The 26738-nt window shown below is 47.5% G+C and overlaps 1 protein-coding gene and 1 pseudogene across 2 annotated transcripts; both read left to right on the top strand.

The window, feature by feature from the left end:
* Positions 1 to 38: 38 nt before the first annotated feature.
* Positions 39 to 22443, top strand: LOC103640516 (histone acetyltransferase pseudogene; annotated as a pseudogene). The gene is made up of 10 exons (NR_165315.1): positions 39 to 182; positions 829 to 934; positions 4230 to 4416; positions 4498 to 4677; positions 4795 to 5432; positions 20378 to 20653; positions 20731 to 21006; positions 21757 to 21885; positions 21982 to 22182; positions 22277 to 22443. The product of NR_165315.1 is annotated as a histone acetyltransferase pseudogene (transcript).
* A 631-nt stretch (positions 22444 to 23074) lies between these two features.
* LOC109943456 (uncharacterized) lies at positions 23075 to 25306 on the top strand. Its single transcript, XM_020546511.1, has 7 exons — positions 23075 to 23189; positions 23278 to 23560; positions 23647 to 23786; positions 24061 to 24145; positions 24273 to 24623; positions 24703 to 24926; positions 25014 to 25306. The coding sequence occupies exons 1-7, from the start codon at positions 23161 to 23163 to the stop codon at positions 25060 to 25062; spliced, it is 1161 nt and encodes a 386-aa protein (XP_020402100.1). The 5' UTR covers positions 23075 to 23160; the 3' UTR covers positions 25063 to 25306.
* The last annotated feature ends 1432 nt before the right edge of the window (positions 25307 to 26738 follow it).

The raw sequence follows: 26738 nt of genomic DNA, 5'->3' as shown, positions 1-26738 counted from the left end.
GCTCTTGATGAGACTTGGCAGTAAATCTCTGCATTTCAGGTGAACGCCACAGACATGGTGACTCAAAACCTGCAAGGGAAAGTTACGGCCGATACACCATCGGCGGAGGACCTTGCAATGCTTCAGCTGGATAACATGGACCAGAATACATCTCCGGTTCGCCGCCTCATCATGAATAAAATGTAAGTTTGGAAGTCAGCGACTCAGCGCAGCATATATATATGGATACTAGTCTCGACTTGCAAATTTGTTGTTGCTGTTGTTGTTAGTATATATATGCGGCTGCGCGCCTGTTGTGAGCAAGAAATCATGTCACTGCTGATACATGCTAGCAGTTCATCCAGCTACCTACTTCACTGCATTTAGTTCTTGGAATGCTGGTCTTCATGCTTGCTAATTATTACTCGCCTATAATGCTTTCATATTCAATTGTTACATCTGACAAGGCTGAATTCTTCATTTTTTCCTTTCTATTTTGCTGATACAACATAGTTATTAGTCTTATACAACTATACAAGCATATGATGTTGCACTGTAATCATGAGCATCTAGCTGCAGATTTTACTTGTTTTTATTCAATTTTACTTGATTAATTCCTAGCCCAGATACAATTTTTTTAGTTATATACATATGCTTCCCATTTTGATTACTAGTTTATTTTATCACTCTTTATTGTACACCTTTTTCTGCATGAGCCAGTGGTTTGAAATTTCTTCAGGAATACTAAAGGTGGTTTAAATGGAGATAGTGGCTATATTCTTTTCTTTCCTTTCGCCTATGTTTTCTTTTTCACACTGCGCATTCTGATATTTCTTTTCTTCTACCCAGTGAAGCATGCCTGAAAAAGAGTGAACGGTATCGTAACTTCCGCCCATATTTTTTACGATTCCCTTCAAGAATCATTGACAGCATACTCTACGAAACAGCTCCCCAGGTGTGTTCTTTCATTCTCTGCCGTGCAACCACAATATATACATTATATAGCACACTAGTATCTTTTATTAGGTCTCAAAATCTTGCTCTTGAATAATTGAAGTACACCCTAAATAAATCTACAAAGCTGCTTCTGGGAGTAGAGATGATCCTCCTAGGGGTAGCGCAGTGGGGACTAGGATTTTGGCTGGATCTAAAAATTAGAGCGGCGATACCATGTTACAAATAAGGGAGACTTAATTGGATGATAGTATTGGGCCCAATAGCGACTATATATTGAGTACATGAAAAACACAGGAGGAAAACCCTAAACTATATAGGAAATTATGGTTGTGGTAGCAAGGACACTAGGGTACCAAGAGTATCGGAGAAATATAGCTAGTGGAGCACGAAGTGAGTCATGGCACCGCAGGGTATGTCTACGAAGTCCATATATAACATACTACATTAAAGATATTAAATAATGCTAGTATTATTTGATCACGTAAAGTCCAAATATTACAATAATATAAAGACTCTAGCCTACTAAAATAAAGAGATTAAACAATATGGGCTTCATTGGGCTGTGCCAGCCCAAGCTCGGCCCATGTATTTTAGGCTGTGCCGGGGGCCCGATGGGCCAGAATTTGAGGCCCGACCCAGGTCCATCTTCGGACCGTGCTAGCTAGACCCATATTATTTCGTGTCAGACCATGCTTTAGACTCCTATTTTTGGACCATGCTCGTGCTAGTCGAAAAAACCCGACCCATTTTTCCCAACACTATCCTAACTAGAGGGCATGGGTCTCGGTTGACAAAGTATGTGGTCAGGAACTTTTGGCTTCCTGCGGCCTATGAAGTGTCCCGAGTGATCAAGTACTGCAAGAGCTCGGGGCTTAGTCTGTCCTGAGCACCAATCATTACTTCAAGACATGAGGGGTTGTGAGGATCCACACCATTAGGTGTCACTGAGCGCGTGGGGCGTGAAGGTCTATACTAAACGGTGCCTCGAGACGTGAGAGGCTAGGAGTGTTGAGTTTGTGATCCAAATTCTGAAAAAGGCGGCCAAGTTGGCGAGCGAAGCGGAGGCCCGTTGAAAGGAAAATGTGCCTTTTGGGCCATTTCTATAAATATTTTGGTGATTAGATGTCCAACACATGTTATTGTGATTAATATGTGCTAAGCGGTCGAGAGATGTAAATCAAAGAATCAAGGTATGACTCTGGCCTTAGTGAATTGTTTTTGTTACTAACATATTTCTCTAAGTGCTAGGATGCTCGTCAAATCAAATAAAATTGGAATTGAGAAGTTTGGCTAAGTTCAGCCAAACTTGCACCAGCTTGAGGTGCACCGAACTGTCCGGTGTGCACTGGACATTGTCCGGTGCCCAGGCTGACCCGGCGACGAACTCGTCACTCTCAGAAAAAAGCCGAGGGCGCTGCGGCTAAAAATCACCAGACTGTCTGGTGAGCCATCAGCGCCCGCGCCAACGGTCGACTGCACGGTCAGCGGGTGACACGTGGTTGAGCCAACAGTCACTTGGGCGCACCGGACTGTCCGATGCGCACCGGGCAGTGTCTGGTGTGCCAAGTGGACCGAGGGCTCAACGGTCGGCTTCGCCAGGAAAGGAAGGATATTGGACACTGTTCATGTCCGGTGGTGCACCGGACTGTCCGGTGCGCCAACCGGCAGAAGGTAAGAATTGCCTATCAAATGGAGTACCAACGGCTCCTAGCGGCCTTAGGGCTATAAAAGGGACCACTAGGCGCATGGAGCACTACACCAAGCATCCATTAAACATCCTAAGATGCCTAGAATCCACAAGCACGCATCTGGATCTTCGTGTTTGAGATTTGAGCACTTCTCGAGTTGTAAACTCCCTGTGCTGTGTTTTGTGTGCTCACGTCTTGACTTGTGTGCGTGTGATTGCTCCGACTCTTGCGTGTGTTTCTTTCCCTCCCTTACTCTTGTGCTTTTTGTTGTGATCAACATTGTAAGGGTGAAAGACTCCAATTTATGGAGATTCCTCACAAATGGGAAATAACTATAAAGAAGAAAATCGTGGTATTCAAGTGGATCATTGGATCACTTGAAAGGGGTTGAGTGCAACCCTCGTCCATTGGGACGCCACAACATGGAAGTAGGCAAGTGTTCTACTTGGCCGAACCATGGGATAAAATCATCGTGTCTCTGGTGTCACTTTTCTTTGTGATTGGTTTCTCTTCTAAAGTTCTCACTTAATCACTTGTGCTATTGTTTCAAAGTTCAATACTCATTCGAAAGGAACAATCAAGTGAAGAACTCTTGCTATAGCAACTTGGTTTTAATCTTACTAACATTTCATAACCAAGTGTGTGTGCTATTTAGTTTTGAATTTTACAGGATCACCTATTCACCCCCCTCTAGGTGCTCTCACCCGTCGCCGGGAGGCTTGGGCCGGAGCGAGCGAAGCGGATCGCTCCCTACTACCACCTGAAAATAGTGAGATTGTTGCTGGCCGACGCCCGTGGTTTTTTCCTCTTCGCTTTGGAGGAGGTTTCCACGTTAAATCTGTGTTTGATCTACTTTGTGTCGTATTGATTCATAACGAGAGGGCTTATACTCGCTGATGCCCTGGGACGCGAGGGGTCTAGGGTTTATACTGACATGTGCCAAATGACTCTTTTTTTAAACGAACCGGCAGGAGACCTGCCCGTTATATTAAAAAGAGGGGAACCCAAAGGGAGCGAGGTTTAAAATACAAAGACACCCCACAAAAGCAGGACCAAGCCGAAAAACACAAACACACAAGACTAAACTGAAAGGAGACTAGGAGAAAAGCCAAGCTCAAACACACAAAACTAAAGAAAGGCTAGGAGATTAGTCAGCTGTTTGGCTCCTGCACGTATCCAAGCCGATGCCTCAGATATAATAGATGCGAGAATCTGAGGACATGTGGAGGACTTGTGGTCGAAAATCCTAGCATTTCTCTCACGCCAGACGGTCCAATTCACTAGAATTAAGAGATTTCCCAAGTTCTTCCTGTTACAATCTTAAGTTGTAGCTAGGGACGTCCACCATTGTAGGACAGACTCACTGCGGTGCCAAATGACTCTTGAGTGCGTCTTTGTGGCAGCCGAGCGTAATACCCTTGACTATTATATCTTAACAAGAACAGTACATGTTTGACCCTTGCTGACTAATAATAATTTAGCTATTGTTTGTACCTTTTGTCCTTTTTTTAGTTGCATCTTTCATATCTTAGTTACGTAACTCAATACTAAAATATCTTACTAGTTTATGATGCCTTGCTAACATCTACCCATTTTCTATATCAGCTGTATTATTACATGGATCTTGACACAGTAGAAGTCAGGGTGAATAATTACCTCAGATCTTTGCGGCAGCTGCCTGGGATACAGATGACAGACTTAAGTGCCTATCATAATAGAGTTGCCCCTGGTTTTACTAATTTTCCTGCACATGGAGGAGACGTACCTCCACATACTGCGTTTACTTCGCAGAGTAAGTTGGGATGATGAGCTCTACTTTTGTCTCTGGACATACCTTTAAATTTACCATGATTCGTTGGCTATATTTTGGCAGGATATGTACCACAGAATCCCGACATGGCCGTTGCTAATGTTTCTCTAGCTGAAACGCCTGAAAGCTTTATGAGCACCATAGTTGCTCCATCTGTTTCAGTACTTCCTAACCGTATTTCAGGCCTTTGTGGGATTGATAGTGCTGGATTGCAAAATGGCTATTTAAAGGACCATTTTCCAGGTAAATTGTCTCACATCCGTTGCCTTACACATTTGATTAGAATTTAGAAATGACCATTTGTACTTCACAAATTTGGTTTGGTCATATCATTAAAATGTTTTGAGCAAATTTTGCCAGGTGATGCTTACCCAAATACAGAGAATATCTCTAAAGCAAGTGGGCAAAAACTCTTTACCGGTGAAGGACAATTGTTTCAACAATACAGAGAATATGAGAAAGAGTTAGACGGTGCATGGAGCCACCCAGCAGAGAAGGCAGTTCACTCAAATAGGACAACTCAAAGCAATGAAATATATCTCAATGGAGAATGTGGACCTGACACATTCATGGAAATGACAGAAAACTATTGGTGCATCTCGGACTCTAGGAACTCATGCAGGGAGATATACTCAAATTTAAGCACATCCAATCAGTGTTTCGTGTCTGATTGTGATCCTTGTGACCCTGAGAGAGAAATTGTTGAAAGATCTGAACATACACCAAATAGTACAGTATCAAAGCCAACTTCACCTATTTCAGATGAATCTTCTGCCAAGCGTCCAGCAAAACGCCTGAAGGCTGTTATGGAAGAGAAGTTATACTTTGCAAAGGGTGACATTGAGATGAGAGAGGCAAAGACCGTTGCATGGGATCAGACACCAAGAGGGGTCAGTTTAAGTTCAAGGCGAGAGAGAGGGGCTTCTATACTTTATGGATTAACTGCTGAGGAGCTTGGAGATCATATGAGTAGTCTAACAAACCAGAATACTTGTCTGGTGAGTAGATAACCTTTTCAATCTCCCGTGTTTTCTGTGACTTTGTTAGATCCTGTAGAATCAACATAGTATACCACCAAACAGTTAGATAGTTATAATAATAATCATGCTCATGTCTATTATATGACCGTCTAACCATACTCATAGCTATTATTGTTGGATAGAATAGTGTGTGAAACCCTAGCTACAGCCAAAGGGTACAAATATGGGGAACCCTAATGGGCCAGCTAACATAAGGCCCAGATAGGGTCTAGTACATAAACACTCTAACACCCCCCGCAGTCGAAACTCTAGCCACTGCAGATGTTGAGACTGGACCGAAACTCCGCAAACACCGTCGTCGGAAGCCCCTTGGTGAAGACATCGGCGAACTGGGAGGCGGTCGGGACGTGAAGTACGCGAACATCTCCACAGGCGACCCACTCGTGGACGAAGTGAAGATCGATCTTGACATGTTTCATGCGCTCGTGCTGGACGGGGTTTGTGGAAAGGTAGACGGCGCTGACGTTGTCGCAAAAGACCAGGGTGCTATTTGCCAGTGGACTATGCAACTCTTGGAGCAGCTGACGCAGCCAGATCGCCTCAGCCACGAAGTTTGCCACGGCGCGGTACTCGGCCTCGGCGCTGGAGCAGGAGACGACCAGCTGGCGCTTCGACGACCAAGAGACAAGGCTGTCCCCTAGGAACACGGCATAGCCCGAGGTGGACCGACGCATGTTTGGACAGCCCGCCCAGTCGACATTAGTGTAGACATGAAGCTCCGTGGTCGAGGACCGGCGGAGAAGGAGCCCGAAGTCGAGGGTGCCACACAAGTACCATAGGATCCGCTTCATCGCGGTGAGGTGCGGCTCCCAAGGGTCGTGCATGTGGAGGCACACCTGCTGGACGGCGTAGGCGATGTTGGGCCTGGTGAAGATGAGGTACTGCAGTGCCCTGACAAGGCTTCGGTAGCCGGTCGGATCGGCTACCGGGGGGCCAGCGGCGGAGACCTTGCCCTGCGTGTCCACCGGGGTCACGCAGGGCTTGCACTCGGCCATGCCAGCGCGCTCGAGGAGGTCGACAGTGTACTGCCATTGGTGAAGGAACATGCCCTGGGGACGGCGCTCAACGGTGACCCCCAGGAAGTGGTGGAGCGCCGCAGGTCCTTCATCGCAAAGTCCTGCTGGAGGCAGGAGATGATGCGACGCAGGAGCCCAGGGGAGGAGGCGGTGAGCACGATGTCGTCGACGTAGAGGAGGAGGTATGCAGTGTCCGGACCACGACGGAGGATGAACAGGGACGTGTCCTACTTGGCCTCGACGAAGCCCCGTGAACACAAGAAGGTGGCGAAGCGACTGTACCAAGCCCGGGGGGCCTACTTGAGGCCGTAGACGGACTTGTTGAGCTTGCAGACCATGTCGGGGTGAGCGGGGTCGACAAACCCAACGGGCTGAGTGCAATAGACCGTCTCCGGCATGGTGCCATGGAGGAAGCGTTCTTCACGTCAAGTTGGTGGATCGGCCAGTCCCTGGACAGAGCCAGAGTCATAACAGCCCGTACGATGGCAGGCTTGACAACCGGACTGAAGATCCCGTCGTAGTCGACCCCACGGCGCTGGGTGAAGCCTCGGAGCATATAGTGGGCCTTGTACGGCTCCAGGACCTGTCGGCATTCAGCTTCAGCTTGAAGATCCATTTCCCGGTGACCACGTTGGCACCATGGGGACGAGGCAGCAGGTCCGAGGTGTGGTTAGCCTAGAGCCTCATACTCCTCTTCCATGGCACGCCACCACTACGGGTCAGCAAGCACACCACGGATAGTCGTTGGCACTGGTGGAAAGGCCGGAGAAGAGGTTGCGGAGAGAATCAAGCGATCAGGTGCCCGGAGGACACCTGTCGCGCGTTGGGTGACCATCGGGTGGATGTGTCGAGGATCCCGGTGGACGACGACGGGGTGATAGGCCAGGGGCTGGGCACGAGGGCAAACCGGTGCACCACGTCGACCGTTGCGCTGGTACGTCTGGATGGGGTCAATGGAGCGAGACGACGGGGCCGTACGCGTCGGTGCAGGAGGCGCTGGAGCTGCACGGGACTGTGCGGGAGACGTTGGGGCCGCGCGAGGCGGCGGAGGAGATGCCAAGGCTGCACATGGCGACGGAGGGGACGTCGAGGCCGCACGTGGCTGTGCGAGGGAGGGCGGCGTCGGCGGGGCCGTGCGAGGCGACACAGGGGACGCTGAGGCCGCACGTGGTTGTGCGGGGGAGGGTGTCGCTGTCGGGGCGGCGTGGCAGACGGACCTGTAGGGATGGGGGCACGACAGTAGGGGACACAGAGTTGAGATCGAGGAACACGTCGAGCTCGGTGAGAGAGGCAGCGGAAGAAGAGGAAAAGGGGAAATTCGACTCGTCGAAAACGACATGACGAGAGATGAGGACTCTGTGGGAGGTGAGGTCAAGACATCGATACCCCTTATGGTCGGGGGAGTATCCGAGGAAGACATGGCGAGTGGAGCGGGGCGCTAACTTATGAGGAGCAGTGGAGGCGAGATTAGGGTAGCAAGCGCCCGAAGACACGAAGATGCTCATAGGAGGGGTGGATGCCGAAAAGAGCAAAGTAAGGAGTGGGGTGGGCAACCGCCTTGGTGGGAAGACGGTTGAGGAGGTAGGTGGCAGTGGTGAGGGCCTCAGCCCACTAGTGAGCAGGAAGGGAAGCCTTAAAAAGCAGAGAGCGCATGCCATCGTTTGTCGTGCGAATCATGCGCTTAGCCCTACCGTTCAGAGGAGACGTGTAGGGGCACGACATATGGAGGTGGACGCCACGAGAGAGGAAGAAGTCACGGGACGCATTGTTATAGAACTCGCGCCCGTTGTCACACTGGACACTCCGGATGGTGCGGCCGAACTGAGTGGAGACCCAAGTGAGGAAGTGAGACAGGGTGGGATAAGTGTCCGACTTCTGACGTAAAGGAAAAGTCCACAAATAATGCGAGAAGTCATCAAGCATGAGTAAATAATACTTATAACCAGAAATGTTGATTACAAGGGATGTCCATACATCACAGTGTATCAGATAAAAAATGGTTGCTGCTCTAGAAGAGGATGTGGGGAATGGGAGCCTAACATGGCGACCTAACTGACAAGCATGACAGAGGTGCTCAAAAGATCCCCTACAACCAGAAAGAGGTACTACTGGAGAGAGTAGAGGGGCCCGGATGACGATGCCAAGTCACAGAAGAGGAGGCTGCTGCAAGAACATGCGGGGCAGAGGTCGATGTAGTGGAAGCAGGCAGGCGAAGCGTGTAGAGGGGCCCGGGGCTGTCACACCGAGCGAGAAGGGTCCTGGTGGCAAGATCCTTCACAGACAGACCAAACGGGTCAAACTCCATAGAACAAGAGTTGTCAGTAGTGAACTGACGGACAGAAAGAAGATTCTAATGTTGGGGGCAACAAGGATGTTGGTTAAACGGAAAGGATCGGGAAGGACCGCGTTACCTACTGATATGACGAGTATGGTGGACCCGTTTCCAACAACGATGGAAGAAGGAAGGGAGGGGTGGGGGAGGTGGAAGACAGAATACCTGCGTCCGGAGTGGTGTGGTAGGAGGCGTCGGAGTCAGCCACCCAATCAGAGACCAAGGTGGGCTGGGCCAGCGTCATCGTGGAGAAGGAGCTGGCGAGAGACTGCACGTCCCACCCATTAGTTCAGGGCCCCCACATTGGCTGAGTTGGAGGCCCCGGGAGCGGTAGAAGCCCCTGTTGAGGCTGGTGAGGAGCCGAGGGCGTCGCCGGAGGTGCAACGACAAAGAAGACATGCTGAGAGGCGGTGGGGCGAGGGGCCGAGGCACCCGCGGACGGCCCGGACCACATGTGAATGGTGCCAGTCCACGATTGTAGAAGGATGGCCACTGAGAACCACCCGGAGAGCCACCCCGGTCGCTCGACGTGCCACCGCCACCGCGGCCGCCCTTGCGATCGTGGTCGCGACCATGACCCCCGGAGCCAGTAGCCTGCCGTGGAGCTCCAGAGGGCGGCGGGGACGGAGTGCTGTGAAGAGGAACCCCTCCAGAGTCGGAGGGGGCATCCTGAGGCAAGCTGTAGAGCGTCGTGGCGGGAGCGGTGGTCGCAGTGGCGGAGAGGCAAAGCTCCTCGAGAAGCAGATCATTCTTGGCCTCCGCAAAGGTAATGGCTTCTTGCGGGTAAGGATGGGCGCCACGCGATCGAAGCGAGGACTCAAGCCGCGGAGGAGGTTGAGCATGAGGCTCTCATCGGTGATGGGGGCCCCGAGGGTGTGGAGAGTGTCCGCCATCGTCTTCATCTGACGGCAGTACTCATCCACAGAGAGATCGCCCTGAGCAAGCTTGCGGAAAGCAGTCTTTTGGTATAGAATCTGAGTCTGGCGGTTGCCGAGGAACTAAGCCTCAAGGGCACCCCAGATCCGGTGAGCAGTATCGTCCAACACTCGAACGATGTCCTGAAGCTCGGCCGTGAGGGTGCCATGTGTTGGTGCCGATCCGGGCGCCAATCACTGCGTTGAGAACCGGCGGTGGTGCTCTCTGCATAGGCGTGGAAGGTCCGCGGCCAGGGGCCAGACGGTCCGTGACCTGGCATAGGGCTCGGGTTTCCTGCCTGATGGGTCGGACGGTCCGCGCCTATAGGTCGGACGGTCCGCGCGTACGCAGAGGCGGCGGAGTTCGCCGACAGCACCTGGATCTCGCTCCCGGGAGGGACCACGTCGGGGAGGAGAGATCCTAGGTGTTGTCTAGGGTCGGCAGGCCACCCTAGACACCTCTAATCGACGTAGAGTCGAAGAGAAGCGAAGAATTTGGGGTTGAGGAAGACTAATCTAGGGCTAAACTAGAACTACTCCTAATGCCTAAAGTAAAACTAGAGATAAACTGAGTATTGATTTGATTGTTGATGTTGAATCGGTAGTATTCCTCTATATTTATAGAGGAGGGGGGCTGGACCCGTTACAAACAAATCTCCCGAGTTAATTTTGTGAATCTAGCCAACAACTGTAGCAAGAAACTCGGAACCCTAACTGACTCTGCGCGCGCGGACCGTCCGCGCCACCAATGTGGACCGTCCGCACGGTCAATTTGTGTTCCAACATATGCCCCTGCCTTTTGGCGGAGCCGAGCGAACCAAAAGCAACTAACTCGATGTGATCACATCGCTTTTCTTAGACAACTTGCCACATATTAGGATGGTACTGCTTAAGAAAACGGCCGTTTAACGCCTTAGGCAAGGCTTTGCCTTGTAATGTTTGCAATAAGTAGGCGTTACCAGACATCACCTGCGTGACTCTGTAAGGGCCTTCCCATCTTGGCTACCACTTCCCAAACTTCCGGTCTTTGCTCCTTAGAGACAGGATAGTCTTCCATATCAGGTCCCCTACCTGGAACGATTTAGCCTTGACCTTCTTATTGTAAGCTTTGGCGACCATAATCTTGTCCTTTTCTATTTCTCCTAAGGCCGTCACTCTCTTGTCGGTCACTTCATCAATATTGTCCATCATTGAATTGTAATAATCACCGACAGTCAGATCATTTTGCTTGGCGAACCTGACAACATTTAAACTTATCTCTACAGGTAATACTGCTTCCTGCCCATAGACAAGCTCAAACGGAGATACTTTAGTAGCACGGTGTTTAGATATTCTATGAGCCCATAAAGCTTCGGACAAAACCCTATGCCAATGCTTAGGATGATAAGATATTTTCTTTTTTATCTGGCTAATCAATATCCTATTACTAGACTCGGCCTGTCCATTGGCCTGAGCATAATACGGAGATGAATTGAGTAACTTAATTCTATATAATTCAGCAAACTCACGTACCTCCTTTGACATAAAAGAAGTCCCCTGGTCTGTAGTCAAAGTCTGGGGAATGCCGAATCTATGAATAATATGCTCATTTATGAACTCAATTACCTCCCTGTGTGTCATGTTCTTCAGAGCAACGACTTCAGTCCATTTGGTAAAGTAGTCAGTGGCAACTAACACGAACCGATGCCCTTTTGATGATGAAGGATGAATCTCTCCTATAAAGTCCAATCCCCATTCTCTGAAAGGCCAAGGCTTAATGATAGGATGTAATTCGACTGCAGGGACCAACTGTAAGTCGCCGAATTTATGACATACTTGGCATCGTTTGTAATACTTAAAACAATCAGCTATCATGTTAGGCCAATAGAAGCCAGACCTTCGCAATAACCACTTCATCTTTGGAGTCGATTGATGGGTACCACAAATCCCTTCATGTACTTTGGCCATGGCTAATATAGCATCACCTGAGCCTAAGCATTTAAGCAGGACATCGTTGACTATTCGACGGTAGAGTTCATCACTCATTAAAACATACTTGAAAGTTGTACGCCGAACGTTCCTATCCGTCCTAATACTGGGATTTTGTAGATAATTAATTATGGGTGTCCTCCAATCGCTTGCATCGGCTTCATTACCAGCCGAATCAATCAGGAGAACTTTCCTGGCAACCCGGACGGTCCGGAGCCTTCACCCGGACGGTCCGCGACCTGGGGAATTGGCCCTGTACTGGTTATCAGATTTTCGGTGTTGTGAAATTTCCCTCGCTTTATCCGATAACCTGATGCATCTTGTGCCAAATTGTTAGCTCTATGGTTATTAACTCTAGAGATGTGCCAAATGCTGAATTCGTCAAAAGAATAAATTATGCCCCAACATTTTTCAAGGTAACCATTTAAAATACCATCAAAACATTGATACTCTTCTAATACCTGTTGGACAACTAGCTGAGAATCACCAAATGCCTTCACATGTTTTACTCCCATACAATTTAAAAGTTCCAAACCGAACAAAAGGGCCTCATATTCGGCTTGATTGTTAGTACAATAAGTTTTTAATCGGCTAGAGAAGTCGAAGGAGACATTACTTGGTGAAACAAGCACAATAGCAATTCCTTGTCCTTCATTGCAAACCGATCCATCAAAATATAAAGTCCAGGGAGTAACAGTGAGGTATGATATGTCTAGTTTATGAGTATCATCAATCCGATTTTATATAATAAAATCTGCTACGACCTAGCATTTCATAGATTTCAATGGTTCATAGGCCAAGTCATATTCTATGAGTGCATAAGCCCATTTACCAATTCTATCACTCATAATCGGGTTTTGCAACATGTATTTGATCACATCGGTTTGACCGGCAACGGTGCAATGACTAGACAGTAAATAACATCTACACTTGGTGCATGCATAAAACAGACATAAGCATAACTTCTCAATAAAAGTGTACCTCGTTTCAGCATCAACCAGCCTCCGACTTAAGTAGGTTACCACATGCTCCTTTCCTTCGGTCTCTTGCATCAGAACAACTCCAATAACCTTATCTTCAGCTGCAATGTATAATCTGAACGGTACTCCTACCTGCGACACTTTTAACACGAGAGCCGAAGACAAATACTTTCTGATGAGATCAAACACTTCCTGCTGTTCTGCCCACAGGTGAATTCGGCATCATTTTTAAGTCGAAGGTTAGGAGTGAAGGCATCAATCTTCCCGGCTAGATTAGAAATAAACCTCCGTAAATAATTTATCTTGCCAAGTAACTTCTGCACTTCAAGCTTACAGGTCAGAGATCCCACATTCCGAATGGATTTAATTCGGTCAGGGTCTATCTCTATACCATGTTCATGAATGATGAATCCTAAGAACTTACCAGCCGACACTCCAAAAGCACATTTATGTGGGTTCATTTTTAGACCATACCGACGCATTTTATTAAAGGCTTTGCGTAAATCAGCTATATGAGAACTATACTCAGCCGATTTGACTACAATATCATCAATGTAGACTTCCACAGTGTTATTCAACAGCTCGTAAAAGATCAAATTCATAGACCTCTGATAAGTAGCACCAGCATTTTTCAGACTAAATGTAATGACAACCCACTCAAATAAACCAATGAAGCTTGGACATATAAAGGCCGTTTTAGACGCATCTTCTTCGGCCATGAAAATCTGATTATATCCGGCATTACTGTCAAGAAAACTAATAATTCTATTTCCTGGCGCATTATTGATCAACGTGTCGGCTATGGGCATGGGATATTCATCTTTAGAAGTTGCTTTATTCAAATTACGAAATCAATGCATACTCTGAGCCTACTTGATTCTTTCTTCTCCACCAGCACAATATTGGAGACCCACTCTGTGTATCTGTAAGGTCTAATAAATTAGCTTCTAGCAGCCGATGAATTTCGTCCTTTATTCGTGGTAGTAGGTCTGGACGAAATGTTCTAGCTTTCTGCTTAAAAGGTCTGAAACCGGACTTAATAGGCAGCCGATGCTCTACTATCTCTCGGCTTAATCCTGACATCTCAGTGTAATTCCATGTAAAGCAATCAGAATATTCTTTCAATAGACCGATCATTTCATCTTTAGGATCGGTCTTTAGGGTTTTGTTTACAAATGTCGGCCTTTAAGTTTTACCATCTCCTATATCGATCTCCTCTAAAGGATCGACCGATGTAAACCCCTGTCCTAATTTGTCGAGATCTCTGAATTCCTCTATTATGTCTCCTACAGAGGAATTAGATGATCTCTGTGTGACGGCAGATTGTCCGGTCTCGAGGGCCGGACCGTTCGTGACACTGGTTTTATGCTGCGGTGGCTGTTCGGCCTTAAAAGCTGAACTATTCTGTGAAAGACCGGACCGTCCGGCCTTAGAGGTCGGACCATCCGTGACCAGGGACATGTTCATTATGTGTGTACTCATCATTTAAACTTTATTTAGGATTTAGCCGATTCTCTATCGGCTCTAGCATTATAGGAATGAAACCTTTTTTATCTATACTTATAAACTGATAATTAGAAAAGTCTACTCCTGTGAGACACATAGCAGTCTCATAGGTCCAAAGTACAGGGGCATCGGCCATGGCAATACAGGCCGATGCATCAGCATGTATTTGTTCTACATCATCGCCTACCCATTGTAATAACATCTGATATAATGTAGAAGGTACACATTGATTAGCATGAATCCAATCTCTGCCCTAAGATTAGACTAAAATTACCTTCTACATTAGCAACGAAGAATGCAACAACAAGGGTCTTACTCACGATGGTTAACTCAACGGACGTGACTCCCTTGGCTTTGATCGAACTATCAGTTCCAACGCCGCTGAGGGTCATGTTAGTCTTGACAAGTTCGTCGTCCTGTTTACCTAATTTTCTATATAATGAATAAGGCATTAGATTTACGGCCGCCCCCGTCTACCAACATTTTAGCAATCAGTATCCCATCAATGTGACCGCGCACGAAGAGTGTCTTTAAATGATTTACCGATTCCTTTGGTTTAGTAAAGGTGGCCTCTTTAGGACCAATGTCGAACTGAGAACGACAGGTTCATCGTCGCCGACAATAGTACAATCGGCGGAAAATGTAATAACATTTACGTTCGTACCTAGGTGCTCTGGAGAAGCTTCGGAGTCGACCAGGTCTTCTCCTAGTGGGTCGTCCTCCGCCATGGGCGTCGACACGTCATTGGAGGTGTCCTCGTGCAGTGCGGATGGTCCGGACTCGAGAGTCGGACGGTCCGTATCATCTATGGACGGTCCGGCCTTTATAGCTGGACTGTCTGCCATACCGCAGAAAGCTGTAAAGTTGTTGTCTCATTTTCGGTCTTCATGGCCGTTTGATTTATTTCAACGGCCTTTGGCCTCCACCTTTTTTGCGGTGGTGGGTACTGCGGATGTGTGTTATTAAATATTTTTTCTACTTCCTTTTCCTTGCTCTCCTTTGCTCTTAAGCGTTGCAATTTTTGCTTTTGAGACTGTGTAGTCCCAATGGGCACCATCGAGGCATGGAGTATTTTGGATCAGCTATTTTGATGGCAGTCGTGTCTCCTTCTTTGCTTGTACTGGCCGATTTACCAAAAATTATCGACCCTTCATTATTTCCCTGTATAACGACATCTATAGTACCTATTTTGATGATGTCCCTTTTTATCATTCTCTTGGTTGCTGTAGGTATATGCCCCCTGCCGGGTTGGTCGGCCTTTGTGGCCGAGTGGTCCAGCAATCTTGCTGGGCTTGTGCCTGGTGACTGGATTGAGTGGCGCTCAATCGGTCTTGTACTGCAGGTGCCAACCAGTTGAATACAGATGTTTAGGGTGCCCCCCAAGCGGGGTATTGTGGCATGCTTCACATTTAATTCGGGGCATGTGGTGGTGGTATGTATGTATATTGATATGGCATAGGTAGATATGGGAGTGGAGGTGTCCATGCAGGCATGTTAGGTCTTAACTGGACAGTATGACCCTCCGTCTTTTCCAATTGGTGAGGTGGTCCAATCAGTGTTATCTGCTGTCGCTCTTGAGTGGGTGAGTGAGGTCACTTTGCTGGTCGGTTACTTGGGCCGGCCTTCTTTTTTACATATTTAGATAATAATTGATCGAAGGTTGGGCCAGATCTGACCAGTCGCCTAGCTGCCTTGAATGTGTTAGTTTTCCACGTACCTATTTTCGGTCGTCGTGGTTTGAAGGTGCGTGGTCGTCGTGGTTCATGGGCGTTGCCGGATCGTCCGCTGGAATGATCCAGACTGTCTGGCGGTGTTCCAGACCGTCCGCGTCTGTGCGTCGGACCGTCTGCAATGCGTAGAACAGGTGCTAGCGCCTGGTTTCCTACATGCGCCTGCCCCGAGTGTTGGAGGTAGTGATGGTAATTTTCAGAGTCTCCCCCTCCATCAGAAGTCTTCTCGGCCACTACTTTCCTGCAAGAAATTTTATTATTTTCATCGGTCTTCCTTGCGTCGTCGATGATGACTTCTTTGCCTTTGCCCTTATCGGCCATGCTAGGCCAGATTAGGACCTTTTTGCCCTCGAAGTCGATCACGTTCATTGGGAAGGGCTCTGTATCCACCTGCATTTCCTGAAATTTCAATCGTCCCTCGTTAATGACCAATTGGATATATCGTCGAAATACATTATAATCATTAGTGGCATGGGAAAAGGAGTTGTGCCACTTGTAATATGCGCGACGTTTTAGTTCATCGGCGGGTGGAACAGTATGATTTATCTTAATGTTGCCATTTTTGAGCAATTCATCGAATATCTTGTCACATTTGCCAACATTAAATGTAAACTTAACCTCCTCTTGCCTTTTCTTTTGAACCGGCTGTAAGGAGAAACAAGCCAAAGATTTGACCTGCTTTGGCCAAACCATTTCAGCCGCATATACTTCTTTTGATTCGTCGTCCGAGCTACTTTGGTCACACTCTACTATATGGACGTTGTGACGAATCATTTTAGCAGTTTCTTTGCTTTGGCTTTCATAAGCCAAAGCTCTCTGATATAATTGTGCTAGCGTGAAAACTGGATGTCTTCTAATCTTTCTTTTAAATAATACTGCAATCCATTAGAGGCTAATTCCGCTAGCTGTTTTTCTGCCAAATGAATTTGAAAACATCGGTTTCTTATATCCTAGAATCTCCGGATGTAATTATTAACCGATTCGTCTTTCCCTTGTCGCAGGGCCACTAAGTCTACCAAATCTAGCTCATAATCATCGAAAAAGAAGTGATCATGGAATTTTCGTTGTAAACCCTCCATGACAAAATAGAATTAGGAGGTAATGTGGCATACCATGCGAATGCGGTTCCTGTTAAAGATAATGAAAATAAACGCACACGGAATGTCTCTGTGTCGGCCAATTCTCCTAATTGCGCTAAAAATTGACCTATGTGTTCGCGTGTGCTCTTTCCTTGGTCACCCGAAAATTTTGCGAATTCAGGTATCCTGGTTCCCTGTGGGTATGGGTGATGGTCAAATCGGCTGTCGTAAGGTATCCGATATGACTGTCCCACAGGGACCATGCTTACTCTGAGCTTATCTCGAAACGCCTCGGCTATCTCTTTCCTTACTATATCAATAGCGGCCGGTGGGAGACCACCGGCTCTTTTGTCTAAGGTTGTTTAGATACTGGCATGTTGTCTTCCCCCCATTGGTTTGAGTTTTATGGCGTATTAATATTTGCCCTATGTGGTTCATAGGACCGGCCGTCTCTTTCCGGCCTTCTATGGGTCGAAAAATGCCCACCCCCATGTGTCTGGAATGCTGTATTATGGTGCTGGGGTGCCGTAGGATATGATGGGAAGTTTTGCTGGGACGGATGAGGATTCAGGTAACAATCCTCCTTAAAAATATCTGCGCTAGACCGTCTGGTTGGATACGCGGATGGTCCGGCGGCATGCGTGGACTGTTCGGGCATGTGGCCGGACCGTCTGTTGTTGTATACGGATCGTCCGTCGCTGTATGCGGACGGTCCGACTGGGTAGTTTAGGGTTTGCGTACTACGTGGTGGCTCGGGCTCATGTCTCGGTAACTCATCAAAAATGGGACTGGCCGCCGCTGGTCCGGACGGTCCGCGCTCATATGCGGACGGTCCGGACATACACAAATCGGCGAATTTATCACCGATGTGCATAGGAGGCTGTGGTTGCCCAGGGTACGTATCTATCGGCATCCCATAAAGGGGTTGTGACTGGTCGTGACAACCTATAGACGATGAATCACGCGTGTTTTCCCCTAACTCAACCTCGTGCGAAGGAAATTTTGCAATGTTAGATTTTTCAAACGCACGCACTAGCCTTTTATAATCCTTTTGTATACCCCCCACGATATGTTGCATTTGCTCTCGCTGTTCATCTATGTAAGCTTTTAGAGATTGGAGCTCGCTGGTGTTACTTACATTGCGGGCATCCGTTGTGAGTCGGAGCGAAGCCAGATCAGTCGCCCGTTGCTGAACGACCTTATTGTTCCTGTCCACCTTGAAGTTGGCCAGGAACTTTATCTTTTCTTCTTGGATCAGCTGCTCTTATGCTCCTCGAACTAGAGCTGTTCATCAGCCGGCAAGGTTTCCCAAGTTGGCTCTATGATATTGCTGGGAGAGATGTCAGAGTTATCCCTCGAACTGGCCATTGAGGGCTGATCTGATAGGTCTTTATGTGATCTCCCCAGCGGAGTCACCAAAAAGTGTGTTGGCGCCGATCCGGGCGCCAATCACTGTGTTGAGTACCGACGGTGGTTCTCTCTGCGCAGGCGCGGACGGTCCGTGGCCAGGGACCGGACGGTCCGTGACCTGGTGCAGGGCTCGGGTTTTCTGCCTGACGGGCCGGACGGTCCGCGCATACGCAGGGGTGGCGGAGTTCGCCGACAGCGCCTGGATCTCGCTTCCGGGTGGGACCCCATCTGGGAGGAGAGATCCTAGGTGTTGTCTAGGGTCGGCAGGTCACCCTAGACACCTCTAATCGACGTAGAGCCGAAGAGAAGCGAAGGATTTGGGGTTGAGGAAGACTAATCTAGGGCTAAACTAGAACTACTCCTAATGCCTAAAGTAAAACGAGAGATAAACTGAGTATTGATTCGATTGTTGATGTTGAATCGGCCGTATTCCTCTATATTTATAGAGGAGGGGGGCTGAACTCAGAACCCAAACTGACTCAGCGCGCGCGGACTGTCCGCGCCACCAGTGTGGACCGTCCGGCCTTGGGGCCGGACCATCCGCATGGTCAATTTGTGTTCCAACACCATGGATTCAAGAAAGCACCACCTCATCCATCAGGAGCCAATCCTCCGTCAGTTCATCGACCGTGGAGAGGACGTGGTCGACGAGGGCGTAGCGGCGTAGGGTCTGCAGGACTTGGTCGTGCCACCAAGGGTACTAAGTGGAGTCCGGCGCGAGAACGTCGGTGACGGTTGCCTGGATGCTATTAAGGCCGCCGCCTAGGCGTGAAGAGAGGCGCGAAGAGTCGAGGCTAGGGAGTTCGTGGGCTCGAATGTGTCGGTGCTGTGACGAAGCGGACGTCGGGGAGCCATCCGACACGCCCTTGCCAGCGAGACGACGGTAGGTCTCGGCGTACTGGCGCTCAATGGTGTCGACAACCGCCTGCTCCTGCTCAAGAGCACGGGCGGCGTCCTGGGCCCGCTAGCGAGCCGCCGCAACGGTGGCCCGGGTGGCAGTGAAGATGGCTACAACGTCATCCGAAGGGGCGCGCAATGAAAAGGTGAGGGCAGACGACTGGCTGTAGACAGTCGTCGGCAGTGGGCAGTCATGCATGTGGGCCCCAACCGTCATAGGTGGGGTCATGTTGAGCGAGCCATGGGAAAAACCCGGTGCCAACGGCATGGGGTCAGGGAGGGAGCCACCAGGGGCAGGCTGAGCACCGTCGGGGTCAGACACGGCCGCCTGGGACGCGGGCAGAGGAAGAGTGGCCGACGCAGGTCGGGCGCCAGCGAGGCCGGAGCCAGCCGGACCCAGCGGCGCGGTCGACGCAATCGATGCGGGTTGGGCGCCAGCGAGGTCGAAGCCGTCCGGACCCAACGCGTCGCGGGCGTTGGAGGCGCGGTCGACGCGGTCCAGGCGCCGACGGGGCCGGATCCGGTCGAAGACGACGGCGGCACGGGGTCGACGGCCATGAGGACAAACCCCGGCAGCGCGCCTGCGGCTGTAGGGGCACGCGCAGAGGGAGGGGGCGCGGCCAGCGCCGCCCGGTTGGAGAGAGGGAGAGGGGGATGGGCTCACCGGAGGAGGGAAGGGGCGGCGGCCGGCTAGCCATGGTGGTGGCGGCGACTGTAGGGAGGAAAAAGAAAAAAAATACTAAGGCTCTGATACCATGTTGGATAGAATAGTGTATGAAACCCTAGCTACGGCCAAAGGGTACAAATATGGGGAACCCTAACGTGCCAGTTAACATAAGGCCTAGATAGGGTCTAGTACATAAACATTATAACAATTATATAACTGTTTAATCATACTCATAGCTATTATATATCTGTCTAATTGCTTGGCGGCATAGTACATTGATGCTACAAGATCAAATCAGAATCTTGCGGATGATTTATCCATGGTTACGAATATAAATTTTCTTCCACTCAGATTGGACCAGATGTATCGTTTAGTATTTGAACATAATTTCCTTTTTTTTCCAGAGCAAGGAGACATCTCAAGAATTTCCATCAATTGATGGATTGCCTGATCAGAATACATGCAGTTTGTGTGGAATGGAGATGCTTCTTTTTGAACCTCCTCCACGATTTTGTGCTCTCTGTTTCAAAATAATAAATTCTGCAGGGTGCTATTATGTCGAAGTTGAAAATGGAAGTGAGGAAACTTCTATATGTTGCAAATGCCACCATCTTAGCAGTTTAAAAGCTAAATACCAGAAGAAATTTAATTATGCAGAAACAGATGCTGAGGCTGAATGGGTAATGTTCTTTTCATATGTCTAGTTATTCTTATGTCTCTATTAAATTCTCATCTTTTGTTTGTTTGCATTTTTCAGTGGGTCCAGTGCAACAAGTGCAAAGCTTGGCAGCATGAAATCTGTGCTCTTTTTAACAGAAAGTGTGAAGGGGCAAAGGCTGAGTATACTTGCGCAAAATGTTTTTTGAGTGAAAAGGATAGCGGAGATATTCAGGCACTCGAGCCATCCACTGTTCTTGGGGCACATGAGTTACCAAGAACTAAGCTAAGTGATCATATTGAGCAAAGACTTTCAGAGAGGCTTAAGCAGGACAGACAACACAGAGCGAGCGCCTCTGGAAAAGTTGCTGAAGAGGTATTTATCATACACACTAATGACATAAGAAATTATTAAGGCTCATTCATACCTGCTTCTAGTGAGTCTCTAATCATGTTAAGTCCATGTATAAATCTTATTCCTATTTATTATATCCTTTAGCGTTCTACTGGGCCTTTTGTTCTCTTCTTGATCACAAAAAAGTGTTAATCCTTTTACTATAATGTTCAATGTTGATTCAAGTAAAAAGTACTGAAAATGAGTCTGCACTCAAAATCCATTTCATTTTTGTTCCTTTATATAATCACACAGTTTTGTTGTTAATTTAGATCTTGTTATGGCATTGTTGATGAACATTTAATTGGCTTGATGATCCATCAGGATTCTATTAAGTTTATTATGCATAACAAATAGGCTGCTTTACACATTTTTTCCTTTTTGACTGTTAGTATTGTTGAGACTGTTTTGCTTGCATTGCATTCCTTTGGATGCCAAGAAAGGATGGTCAACACACACAAGCCCATGCAGTTATTAACCCACTGAATTCATGTAGCTATCCAGGTCTTGTTACTATCGTATCCAAACCTGGGAAGATTAGAATTTTGGAAAAAAATGTTGTGATAATTAATGCTTATCTGAACAAGATTATACACATATTCTCAGAATAATCAGACTGTCTATGTTGGTTATAATTTTATTTGCTTGTCTATCGGAAGGAACTGCATTGCAAACTGATGTCAACTCCACAGAAGGTTTATTTGACTTTTGTCATCTCTGCTCCAATTTTAGGTACCAGGCGTGAAAGGTCTTACAGTTAGAGTAGTTTCTTCAGTTGACAGATTAGTACAAGTCCAACCACGTTTTCGTGACTTATTTAAACAAGAAAAGTATCCTGGGGAATTTCCATACAGATCGAAGGTACGTGATGGTTAAACGGTTGACCAATATATCCCATATTTCGCTGCCGAGTAGATAACTATAGCTATCTTGTACTAATTTCTGTGTTTTATACAGGCCATTCTCTTGTTTCAGAAGATTGACGGTGTGGATGTTTGCCTGTTCGCGATGTATGTACAAGAGTATGGTTCAGATTGCCCATCACCAAATCAAAGACATGTTTATCTTGCATATATCGATTCTGTCAAATATTTGCGGCCTGAAATAAAATCTTCAAGTGGAGAAGCTCTCCGCACCTTTGTGTATCATGAAATTTTGGTATGAGAATTCTAAATCGTGAAACATATTTTGTCTTTGCTTGCGCAAATGAGTTTATGTTTCTAGAATGTAATTGTTCCAATGCTTATTGTAGATTGGCTATCTGGACTACTGCAAGAAACGAGGATTTGTAAGCTGTTCCATATGGGCTTGCAGGGGCGGACCCAGGCCTATGGCCGCCTGGGCCACGGCCCGGGGCGCAGGCCCAATATTTTCTTAGAAGAGCCGTGAGCCGGCACAGGATCACAGGCATAGCCCAGCTCGTGAAGTCGTGAACGTGAACCTAGCCGTGGAATCGCCGCGCCGCCGCCTCTGCATCTGCTGTCGGGTGCCGCCTGCCGTCGCGCTCGCAGCTCGCGCCCTCTCGGCCTCTGGCGCCTGGGTGGCTCTCGCAGACTGCCGCGCCACCCTGACCTAGTTCGCCGCGCCGCCCAGCAGTGGCCAGCAGCCCAGTCCGCCGCGCCGCCGCCTCTGCATCTGCTGTCGGCTGCCGCGGTGCCGCCTGCCGTCGCGCTCGCGGCTCGCGCCCTATCGGCCTCTGGCGCCTGGGCGGCTCTCGTAGACCACCGCGCCACCCCGACCCAGTTCGCCGCGCCGCCCAGCAGTGGCCAGCAGCCCAGTCCGCCGCGCCGCCATGGCGACTTGGCGCCTCTCGGCGAGTCGGCGGCGCCCACGCAGATGCCCAACCTAGTCCGCCGCGCCGTCTCCTACGCAGCTCCGCCCATACGCAGGTAGAAGACTTCTCAAGTGTTTAATCCCTTTTAGCTTTTAAGACTTTAATTAGAGTTGTATTTCATCTTTAACATCTATGATAACGTTGTTTTGCCGTACATTTTTTTTATATGTTACTAGCTTACTGTTAGAGTTTATAGTAGCTTCGGCCCGGGCCTTGGCTAATTTCTGGGTCCGCCACTGTGGGCTTGCCCATCTAGGAAGCGTGATGATTATGTTCTATATTGTCATCCAAAAGTACAAAAGATGCCCAAGTCTGACAAGCTTCGAAGCTGGTCTGTCTTTCAAACATGACATTGATGAATTAAAACTAATATTGTTCTATACGGGCCTTAATATGTCAGTTTTTGTTTATAATTTCAGGTACCATAACTTGATCAAGAAGGCTGTTAAGGAGGGCATTGTTGTGGAGCGTAATACACTCTCTGACTTCTTCCTTCAGCCTAAAAATGAGTGCAAGGCCAATTTTTCAGCAGCATGCTTGCCATATTGCGAAAACGATTTCTGGCCTGGAGAAGCAGAGAGGCTCCTTGAGAAAGACGATAACACTAAACAGAAAAAAAAGGCACAGGTAGGAAGGCTCTTGCGTGTTGCCAAACGCTACGACAGAAAAGGAAACCCTAAGGATATTTTTCTTGTGCACAAGGTTAGATCGTTTTATTTTATTTTTTTTTTATCTTGCCTTCCAGCATTTCGTGCGAAAACGATCGTCTTATTTTTCAATGTTGCCAGCTTGGCGAAAGGATGCGCAACATGGATGAAGATTTCATTATGCTTTGTCTGCAACAGTTGTGCAAGCACTGTCACCAGCCTATCGTATCTGGCAAAAGTTGGGTTTGCACTAGCTGTAAAAATTTCCATCTTTGTGCTAAGTAAGGATTTCTTCTGATCACAGTTCTCTCTTTTCTTTACTCTGCTCAGAAAGTTGTCTAAAACTTTGATGGCTATATAAGATGGCATCACGATTGTTTAAAACAGGACATCAGTAGAAATACCTGTTGTAAAAAAAAAAGAGTTTGTGTACTTAGTTAACCTCGTCAACTTCCAGCTTCTTGCATTCATTTGCCAATTAAAAGCCGGTAGTTAGTTAACCTTGATCAATACATCAGCAACTATTCTGATTATTGAATGCGTTGGTTTTCATAGGTGCCATGCGGAGGAGCAGAATACGGCACAAAAGTACAGGCATCCAGCCACCAGAAAACAGAACCATGCACATGCATTTCAAAGTGTATGTAGGAAAATTTCATTTCTTGGCTTGATTTTTGTTAGTCAAATAAGTTGACAACTTGCTTATATTCAACAGATGCATGATGGATCAAATATACTACTAACCATAGTGGCTAACTTTCCGACAGATGGAGGTAGAACCTCTTCCTCCGGAGACTGACGATGGAGATCCGACAATGGAAAGCAAGTATTTTGACAGCAGGGTGGATTTCTTGAAGCATTGCCAAGACAACCAGTTCCAGTTCGATACGCTCCGGCGGGCAAAGCACTCTACGATGATGATTCTGTATTATCTACACAGTTCGACCTGCTCCGCTTGCCACCGTGGTGTGGATCAATGCTTGGTGTGGCGGTGCCTAGAGTGCATGGGCTGCACCTTTTGTGATCGATGCTATAAACAAGACGGTCCAATAAGTTTGCATAGCCATGAATTGAGGCAGGTTCACACTAGAGAAACCTCGCAGCAGCACACTCAACAGGTACCCCTTTTTAAATTAGCAACATGATAAATTGATAACCCTGCGTTCTTATGTTTTCTTGCGCATGTTCCCAAAGCAGGATTACGTTGACGGCCTTGTGCATGCATCGAGGTGCTGCGATCCACGTAACTGCGCTAGTCCGGTTTGCTTAACCCTGAAGAAACTGTTCTTCCATGGTGTACAATGTGGTACCCGTGTCCGCAACCGGACTGGTTGCACTATGTGTCTCTTCATGTGGAAACTTGTGCTCTGCCACTCAAGAGATTGCGACGACGACGTGGACTGTCCGGTTCCCAGATGCAGGTAAAACCACGGCTCATTCAGCAATTTCTCTCTTGAAACGCGTCTGCATTGCTTTGCTTGATCCACCCACGAGCGTGGTCTTTGTAGGGACATGAAGGCATACATAGCTGAGAAGCTTGTTGGTCCTGTCTCGTAGCGAGCAGGCCATCTGGTCAGAAGCCGTCTTCTTGTATAATCTACTACTGGATTTCTGTCTGGTTTCCTCCATTGTCACTGATGGGATTAGTTACCAACGGAAGCTTACATAGACAATCTGACATTGGTTTTTTTTAGTGTCCGTACATACAGTGTACATAGAATCTGTCCTCTGCGGCTCATAGATGTACAAAAAGAAATACGCGGTTTGGTTTAATTTTATATATATTGTCAAAGTTTTGTTCCAGAATGTGTCGAACAAGGGCCGCATTTTTGTTCAAGTGTTACCGTGCTGTGGCGGCATCCAAAAATTCAATGAATTGGTGACGTCCTGCCCAATCATATGCTTTTTAGAAAAGAGAATATATAATTTCAGCCACTGCATGTAAATATTTTCATTATCCAACATACAACGATTAAGAAATATGCTACCAACAGCACAAACATAACATGCTAATCCAAGGTAGAGACAAAACACAAGCTACTATAATGTGATCATGCTAGAAAAGTGTTGTTTGGTGTATTGTGTTGTTCCCTCTCGGGCTCCAACACCCACAAAGTATATTACTCCATTATACAAGGAGGTCATTTTACATTGAACTATTTACACCAACACTCTCACTCAAAATGGGCTAAATATATTTAACATTCCCATCTTGCTACATGCCAACTCATTATTTTTAGGACCTAGACCTTTTGTGAGACTATCTGCTAACTGATTACGAGACTTAACATATTTTAACTTAAGTCCCAACATCAATCTTCTCCTTGACGAAGAACCTATCAATCTCCACATGTTTCATGCGGTCAAACTGGACTGCATTATTTGCTATATTGATCATTGCTACATTATCACAATAAAGTAACGTAGTCTCATTCTTCAACACCCGAAGCTCCTTCAGAAGACCTTTCAACCACATCATCTCACATAGAGCTAAAGCCATCGCTCTATGTTCGGCTTCTGCAGTAGACCGAGACACCACAACTTGTTTCTTACTTCTCCATGAAACAAGATTACCTCCCACAAACACACAGTATCCAGATGTGGATCTCCGATCATCTCTACTGCTTGCCCAATCAGCATCACAGTAACCCTCCAGATTCAGGTGTTGATTCGCTCTAAACCACAACCCCTTGCCAGTGGTTCCCTTCAGGTATCTCGGAATTTGATAGACCACCTCCATATGTCTTGTCCTAGGATCATGCATATACCTACTCACCACACTCACTGCATAAGCAATGTCTGGTCTCATATGACAAAGGTATATCAACCGACCCACTATCTCTGATATCTTTCTTGATTCACAGGGTCACCTGACTCGGCACAAGTTTGGTGATTTTTATCAATGGGTGAGCCACATGGACGACACCCAAGCATTCATGTCTCTGTCAATAGATCAAGAACTTACTTCCTTTGAGAGAGAATGATTCCTTTAGCGATCTAGCAATCTCAATTCCAAGGAAGTAATGAAGTGGTCCAAGATCCTTTACCTCAAAGGCTCCACTTAGCTTTTTCTTCAGTTTCTTGATCTCTCCACATCATCTCCAGTGATCACTATGTCATCAACATAGACAGCCAGGATAGTGATACAAGAGCCTTGATGTTTGTAGAAAACCATGTGATCTCCATTACATTGATAGTAGCCCATATCACAAACTGCTCGCTTGAATCTATCA

Source organism: Zea mays, chromosome 1 (genome assembly GCF_902167145.1).
Source record: "Zea mays cultivar B73 chromosome 1, Zm-B73-REFERENCE-NAM-5.0, whole genome shotgun sequence".
Taxonomy (NCBI): domain Eukaryota; kingdom Viridiplantae; phylum Streptophyta; class Magnoliopsida; order Poales; family Poaceae; genus Zea; species Zea mays.
Note: the sequence above shows the minus strand (reverse complement) of the source record. Positions and strands in the feature narration are given on the sequence as shown.

Bases quoted from the DNA above. Each gene is read 5' to 3' on its own strand.
- LOC109943456 (XM_020546511.1), top strand. From the start codon at position 23,161: ATGCCCAAGTCTGACAAGCTTCGAAGCTG. The intron at 23,787-24,060 runs GTAAGGATTTCT...TGGTTTTCATAG, and splicing joins AATTTCCATCTTTGTGCTAA to GTGCCATGCGGAGGAGCAGA. The intron at 24,146-24,272 runs GTATGTAGGAAA...ACTTTCCGACAG, and splicing joins ATGCACATGCATTTCAAAGT to ATGGAGGTAGAACCTCTTCC.